Source organism: Gaeumannomyces tritici (genome assembly GCF_000145635.1).
Source record: "Gaeumannomyces tritici R3-111a-1 unplaced genomic scaffold supercont2.1, whole genome shotgun sequence".
Lineage (NCBI taxonomy): Eukaryota > Fungi > Ascomycota > Sordariomycetes > Magnaporthales > Magnaporthaceae > Gaeumannomyces > Gaeumannomyces tritici.
In genome coordinates this window covers 4,420,900-4,427,600 of record NW_008804545.1, presented here as the reverse complement: position 1 = coordinate 4,427,600, position 6,701 = coordinate 4,420,900, and the positions used below count along the sequence as shown (strand labels likewise).

Below are 6,701 nucleotides of genomic sequence, written 5' to 3'. Positions count from 1 at the left end.
GCTTCTCCTCGCGCGCCTTGGCCTCGGCCGCCGCGTCGTCCTCGCGCTTGCGCTTGGCCGCCGCCCTGGCCTCGCGCTCCGCCGCCAGCCGCGCCTGCTCCGCGCGGTACGCCGCCTCCCGCTGCCGCTCGGCCTCGGCGTTGCTGAGGAACTTTTTTGCGGGGGCGGCCGCCGACTGTGCTGGATCGACTGGCTTGTCGCCGACGGGCTTGTCGTCAACGGGCTTGTCGCCGGCTTTGGGCGTTGTCGTGCCTTTGGCCTTGGCGATCTGCGCCGCCATCATGGCTGCGAAATCCATGATGGGCTGCTGGCTCGGTCAGCTGCGGACGAAGGGGCGGGGATCGGGGGTTGGGTCGGAGGGTAGTTCCCCTGCGGCGGCTTCGTGGATGTAGTGCCGAGGGTTGGATCGAAGTCGCAGGTCTGGTTGTAGCACCTGGGTTGTATTTCGGGAGAACGGTCTGGGGAAGAGAAGTCCAATTCCGAATGGTTGAGGATTGTTCGGTCGCGGGAGCTCAGCGGCCCCACATTGCCAGGTGGGCGTGTGAATGGGTCTCACGGACCGGGGTACTTGCATCCTGCATCCGCCTTTGCCAACCTCGATCCCATTTGCACCAACCCTCACCTCCGCCTTTGCCATGTGAATTCACATTTGGCCTTGCGAGCCTCCCCCTAGGCCCGCGCGCTTCTAATTGCACCATGGATGACATGGACGGCAGGACCGAGGACCGGAGGAAAACCGCGCCCTTCCTACTCAAGCTCTTCTTTCGCACCGGAGCGTTCCACAGGTAGGTCGTCGCTATTGCCTCGCTGCGCAAACCGAAAAAAAAGCGATGGCGACTTGGGGCGGTGGTGGAATATTTTCTGAACGCATTCGAAACCGAAACCCGCAGGCCCGACGAGTTCGCATCGCACACCCTCCCGCCGCACCTGGAGATCCACACATGGCGGACGGCCACGTTCGAGGAGCTCTCGCACCACCTGGCGAACAGCGAGCAGGAGCTCCTGCCGCACCCTTGCATCGGCACGCGCCTGGCCTTCAGGCTGATCTACCGCGACACCAACGCGCAGCACCGCTTCGTCGTTAAGGACCTGGGGAGTATGGTACTGGGCGAGGGCGGGCCCGGGGTCCAAGGGAACGCCGCCGCGACCGCCATCGATCTCACGGCTGAAGAAGGCGCTTTCGACGAGGGTTTCCAGGAGGAGGATGCGCCCAGGGCGGCGCCCCAGCCCGAGCCGGAAGTTGTTACGCACAAGACGCTCGACGACATCAAGTTCATCGTGGGGGATTACATCAGCTGCGCGATACTGCCGCCCCTGGACGACGGTTCTGTGGCCCTTGCAGACAGCGCCAGGTCTGGCCGAGGCTGCGGAGTCGGCGAGGCAGGCGCCGTTGGGCCGGGGCCTGGGGCGGGCGATTCTCTGGGCCCGCCGCGGTCTAGCCGGGGAGGAGGAGTGGGCGTGGACGACCGTCGTGGCGGCAGCAGCACTAAGGCTTCGCGGAGGAACGAGCCATGGCCTGCTGATTATGAGTCTCGGGGAGAAAGGCCGTTTGGCGCTAGTATACCTGCAGGAGAATGGCGCCGTGGAGAGAACCTACCTAACGTGCCCATGAGTGGTGGTAGCAGGGGTTCACGTTCGAGGTCGAGGTATAGAGATCGCTAGCCCAGCCGTAACCCTTCGCAGTCCGCCTACGTAGTCCAAATTTCGCTGTTTGTAGTCAAGCCGGAGGCTGTTCCTGTCAGCTGTCGCAAAAGGTTCAAGCGCAGTGACGGTGCGAAATAGAGACGCCGGTCCCCGATGGTTTCTCCCAAACCGACCCAGACCACCAAGATAGACATATGCTGTGAACACTCTGGGCGAGATTGGGGAGCAGTCGGAAGGTTATTGTTTTTCAATCCTCTCGTCTTGGAGGCCGTATGTACATGTTGTGGTCGTCCTGGCTCTAGAACTCCCGGATGTCGTCTCCCTTCCTCTTTGCCCTGAAATCCCACTTGCCCTGTCCGCGCGCAAGATGGGGGTCAGCACACAGCCGGGTGGCTTGTAGTGGCGGATTCGGGGGGCGTGCAAGGTGGCTTACATCTGTCTTGTATGCGATGACGCCCAGTATGGCGGGCACGACGACGACGTACATGAGCGTGATATTTGCCGTGCGCGGAGTCCATCGGAAGAACTTGTAGCGGTTCGTCTGCATCTCTGTAGCCCGGCGAGTGAGGTTCGGTCAGGTCCTGGCGCGCGCCCAAGCCTGGGCGTGGGAGGTTGGTGGGGGAGCCGGGAGGGCAGCGGCAACTTACGTCCCAGCTTGAGGATGGCCGGGTCCATCGCCATCTCTATAGATCGAGGGGGGTTGCCATGTTAGCAGGTGGACGCGGGCGGCTCAATTGGAAGGCCAGGACAGGCTCACTGTTATGCTCCAGGCCCGCCATCTTGAAGGTGACGCCGGCCGCGGCTTTCGACGTTGCGGTCTCGATCTGTTCGGTCTCGTGGGAGCTGCGCTGGGGACTCGCAGGCTCTGGTTGTTCTAATGACTGCCGTCTGCGCTGCCCCGTCGTCTTGGGGTGAGGCTTCAATTGCGCTTGTGCCGAATGGAAGCACGAGCCACATTGACGCCACAGTTTGGTCCGCCCAACCCACCTGGTTACACGGTAAGGAAACGCACACTGCACTGTGACACTCCAACAGCAAGATGCAGTAATTACACGCTGAACTCCAGCACGCTCAAGGGCTGTTGCAGGTTGCTATTCCTTCAACACAGGCGCCCGTCCAGGCGGTTGGCGAGATATTGAATTCACACAAATTCTCAACTTTCAAGGGAGAAGGGGCAAAATCTCTGAGAACAGACTGTCTCGCTCCCGGACAAAACCAGGAAAAAGGGACAGCAAAAAACATCGAGCGTGTATTGGTCTCATCATCCTCATATACATTCCCCAAAACAAATGACTCCAAAACGCCACTTGACAACCACTAAAGACCAGTAGAAATCGACGCGCAGTACTCCGCAACTCCCAGTACCCTCGCTCACAGGAGATGAGGTGAGACAAGGCAAGTGGCTCTGCCAGGTACACAGAGCTCGTGCCCTGACTTCTCACAAGAGGACAAGGCACCATGACGCCTCGTCAGTCGCTCAAGCTGCAGATCTACAGCTCAGGCAGCCTCCCAGCCCCAGTTCTGCCCGGCAAGCTTGCCTGCTCGCCCATGCTAGACCTTCTGGCCACGGCCGATAACGACAATTCTTTCTTCATCCGCCGCGCAAACGCCGAGCAGGTCTCCAAGCCCGCCCAGATCCCTGGTGCCGAGATATTGGCAGTACGCTGGAAGCCAGACGGTGTGTGCTTATAGTGTTGCTCTTCATCAGATGGATATATCTCTCAGGAGTTTGAGTACGGCAAAGGCTGATGGTTCATTCGCGGAATAGGTCAGTATGTGGCCGTAGCCTGGAGTGATGGCGTGGTGAGGTTGACGGGCATCGAGTCCACGAAGGCCCTGCACCAGATATCACCCCGCGAGAGCCCACAGGCCAAGGTCGAGTATCTGGGATGGACCCGAAACTGGACCGGCAAGGCTCATACCCGCCTCGCCAAGAGCGCGCGGTCGGCGGCGTTGGCAGACCTAGTCCCAGGCGTCCTTGATGGCGTAGCCCCGGACGAGCGGTCCGACATGCTCGATCTCCCTCGTGAGGTCACATTCCTCGACGTGGAGACATCCCTTCCAAAGCTTAGCCCCCTGCCTGTCTCTGGTGGAACTGGGTACGTTCTCTCTGCTCGCCCCTTACTTCGACCGACTCTGAGGTGAGTGTTGTGTGGATGGTGGCTTACTGTGGCTGCCATAGAGAGGATACGTTTGTGTTTTCATCTCGAACCTCACTAGAATTTGTTTTCAAGGCTTTCAAGGCTGAAGAGGCCGACCAGGTCGATATCATGATCGCCGGCATGGTTGATGGCTCCATGCGCCTCACCATATACGACACGTTTGACGTCGGCCTGTTCAGGTACGCATTGCCGTCGTCTACACATGACGCCAATGGGCCGCGGCCTCTTCGTCTTGTCTGCCACGGCTCTCACCCGGCCGTGTCGTCACACTTTCTGCTCCTGCGCGCCGGTGACGACACGCCCGAGATGCTGTATCTGGTACCCATGGACCTTCGCTTTGTGTGCTCGTCTCACATCAACCTCTCGCTGCTTGCCTCCAAGGTTACCATCTTGCAAAAGATCCTCCGCTATATCCACCAGACGCAGGTGCACATGGCAGCCGAGTGGGCTTCGGCAAGAGATCTTCCTGCCAGGTTCCTGCGAAACGTCTCGGAGGATCTCGCCCAGTCCAAGGAAGGTCCCAAGAGCGTGATACAGGCGCTCTATCACACCGTTCTGACCGGCCACGCCCACCCGATCACGAAGGACTGGCTTGTAGACAGCGTTGCGGAGCGGGGACACAAGCGATGGGACAAGGCAGTGACATCCGGGCTGGGGAACATACGGGCGCTCATACACGAAAACATGCTCCCTGCCCTCGACCGCTGCGCCATCATCCTGAGCCGGCTCTTGGGGCTCGCGAGATTCCATGACGGCAGCCGGTCCGACGTTGGGCTCTCGGCCGCCAAGATCAGCAGGCTGCTGGAGATCATCTCGTGCCTGATACTGGCGTGCCACAAGGTCCTGGTTCACGTCATGAACGAGCTCGAGCTCTTTGGCATGTTCTCTTCGTGGCTCCGCTTCCAAATCGACCGGCTTGCCTCCTCGGCCTCGTCCGCGGCGGACGACCTTACCGAGAGGGAGGCCACCATGGACAACGGCAAGGTCCTCGAGTATATATCGCGCTTCCTGACGCAGAGCCCCGCGGCCATGTTCTTCGGGCCTCTCGACCCGGAGGCCTTTCGCGAGGACGAGGCACTCGCCGACGGCGGGCCCCCGCCGCTGCTCGACGCCGTCGAGGCGCAGATCCGGCTGGCGGAGAACGGCGAGCCGCACATGCAGGCTCTCCCCCGGATCGACTTTCTGGTCTGGTACCTCAAGGGCAAGGCCCAGGGTGTTTTCGACGACATCGCCGAGGCCGAGCGGCGCAGCGTCCGCTTTGGCAGCCCCACGGCGCTCGCCGTCGGCGGTCCCGTCTCGAAGCAGGAGATTTCTGTGTGCTCCCTGCCCAAGGACGTACGTAGTCCTGTTATCACCCCGTTCATCCCCTTCCCACGTGAAGACGTGCGGCAGCTGACGTACAGATTGTGATTCGACAGGACGGAGTGGATGCGCAAACGTACACTGTTTTGTCTCGCCGCGATCAAGAAGGTGCCCGTAAGTGTATTTTTTTTTGTTTTCTTTTATTATCCAATCACGGTTCATACCGGCGCCGCAAGTACACTCAACTGACGCGCGTGGGGACGGCCAGTGTACATCTTCCGCACCAAAATCACCATGCTTGACGGCATGAGCACCGAAATTACGACGGATGCGTGCGCTCTAGCCCTCACAGAAGGCAAGCTGGTTGACTTCAAATTTTTGAACGAGGACGCCCTGATCGTCCTCTGGCAGCCCGAGGGTGCGTTTTCAGACCCTCTCCTCCCATCCCGCCACGCACGAGTGCTCGGGGCTCATATGTTGTGCCCTTTGCTAATGGACATGTAACCTCCCCGCATATAGAGAAGGGAGCGTCGCCGTTCATGTTCCGTCTGTCTCTCGAATCCCAAAAGGCCAGGTTCTCGGGCTACACGGACGGCACTCCCCCTACAGCCCACGAGGTCAGCGTGGGAGACCTCATGGCAGGGTCGCCCCGCATGGACGTTTCGGGCGGCGGCGGCGCCGCCAGCGGCCGCGGCGCGTTCCGTCCCGTCTGGATGGAGGTCAAGCGGCCCAGCAGCGGCCGGGGTCGCATGCCCTCCAGGGTGTGCCTTTTGGGCAGCGACAAGGTCACGTACAAGGTCTTTGCCGTTCCTGACGATCTGGAGGGGCGGGCGGATGCCGCTTGAAGTTTGGAGGGAGGAAGGCAGCAGGCATGCATACTTGGTACATACCCTTGACGGCCAATGAGACGGCATTACGGCTTAGACCTTGGGCGGGAGCCTCGATGCCTTGCCGACGGGTCTGTCAAGGAACGCGCCCGCTGTTTTGTCTTTCTTGCTAGGTACATTGATGACGTATGGGCAGGGTTGTGCTTGTACACCCCCGTATAGCTTGGCCAACGAACAAGGCATTGTTTCTGCGCGCCGTAAAGCGCATTATGGAAATCTCAAATGAAGCTTTCAGGGTGGAAACACAGGGGATAAAGGTCTCGTCACGAGATAATTTCGCCCGGGGTGTGTGGAACCCGTTCTCCCGAGCTGAGCTCGTCGTGGCAGGGTCAATTGCCTGCATCTATTATAGAGAAATGAGAAACGCATTTTGGACGCTATTTCATCCGATATCGGCTCTTCTTTTTAACGGCGGGTTCCTTTTTCTTTCTTGCTGGTACTTTCAGCTTTCTTTTCTACATTCTGTTTCGGCACACTGCTGGTCCACCGCCGCCGCCGCCGCCGCCGCCGCCGCTGCTGTCCCGTTCGTTATACGATCCATATGCGCAGGTCATGGAGAGCCGCAGGAATTTGCGAGGATGCGGACCCCGATTGCGCCCGCAAATAAAATATTGGACCTGTGAAACTATCGGGTGCCGGCGAGTACCGCCCCTCGACACTCTGCCGCTGTCACCTGGCCTGCCCAGGGCATGCACACGTCGAACCG

At 60.0% G+C, this 6,701-nt stretch overlaps 4 protein-coding genes across 4 annotated transcripts; 2 read left to right on the top strand and 2 right to left on the bottom strand.

Moving 5' to 3' along the window:
* On the bottom strand, window positions 1-469 carry GGTG_01386 (hypothetical protein; the record flags this gene model as incomplete). Its single annotated transcript, XM_009219151.1, has 1 exon — window positions 1-469. A coding segment is annotated over exon 1 (298 nt), but the record flags the coding sequence as incomplete, so codon positions are not given.
* Window positions 470-590: 121 nt separating this feature from the next.
* Window positions 591-1,978, top strand: GGTG_01385 (hypothetical protein). Its single transcript, XM_009219150.1, has 2 exons — window positions 591-785; window positions 891-1,978. The coding sequence occupies exons 1-2, from the start codon at window positions 697-699 to the stop codon at window positions 1,660-1,662; spliced, it is 861 nt and encodes a 286-aa protein (XP_009217414.1). The 5' UTR covers window positions 591-696; the 3' UTR covers window positions 1,663-1,978.
* On the bottom strand, window positions 1,748-2,566 carry GGTG_01384 (hypothetical protein). Its single transcript, XM_009219149.1, has 4 exons — window positions 2,402-2,566; window positions 2,292-2,327; window positions 2,078-2,193; window positions 1,748-1,996 (listed from the first exon to the last, which is right to left on the bottom strand). Exons 1-4 carry the CDS (start codon window positions 2,421-2,423, stop codon window positions 1,943-1,945), a joined length of 228 nt encoding a protein of 75 aa, XP_009217413.1. The 5' UTR covers window positions 2,424-2,566; the 3' UTR covers window positions 1,748-1,942.
* Window positions 2,567-2,687: 121 nt separating this feature from the next.
* GGTG_01383 (hypothetical protein) lies at window positions 2,688-6,375 on the top strand. The gene is made up of 6 exons (XM_009219148.1): window positions 2,688-3,322; window positions 3,413-3,743; window positions 3,827-5,141; window positions 5,225-5,282; window positions 5,377-5,526; window positions 5,628-6,375. The coding sequence occupies exons 1-6, from the start codon at window positions 3,103-3,105 to the stop codon at window positions 5,951-5,953; spliced, it is 2,400 nt and encodes a 799-aa protein (XP_009217412.1). The 5' UTR covers window positions 2,688-3,102; the 3' UTR covers window positions 5,954-6,375.
* Window positions 6,376-6,701: the final 326 nt, after the last annotated feature.

Coding starts and splice junctions, on each gene's coding strand:
- GGTG_01385 (XM_009219150.1), top strand. CDS start 697: ATGGATGACATGGACGGCAGGACCGAGGACCGGAGGAAAACCGCGCCC. Junction 786..890: donor CGCACCGGAGCGTTCCACAG/GTAGGTCGTCGC, acceptor CGAAACCCGCAG/GCCCGACGAGTTCGCATCGC.
- GGTG_01384 (XM_009219149.1), bottom strand. CDS start 2,423: ATGGCGGGCCTGGAGCATAACA. Junction 2,328..2,401: donor GGCGGGCCTGGAGCATAACA/GTGAGCCTGTCC, acceptor CTCGATCTATAG/AGATGGCGATGGACCCGGCC. Junction 2,194..2,291: donor GGCCATCCTCAAGCTGGGAC/GTAAGTTGCCGC, acceptor GCCGGGCTACAG/AGATGCAGACGAACCGCTAC.
- GGTG_01383 (XM_009219148.1), top strand. CDS start 3,103: ATGACGCCTCGTCAGTCGCTCAAGCTGCAGATCTACAGCTCAGGCAGC. Junction 5,142..5,224: donor TGTGCTCCCTGCCCAAGGAC/GTACGTAGTCCT, acceptor GTGATTCGACAG/GACGGAGTGGATGCGCAAAC. Junction 5,527..5,627: donor CGTCCTCTGGCAGCCCGAGG/GTGCGTTTTCAG, acceptor CCCCGCATATAG/AGAAGGGAGCGTCGCCGTTC.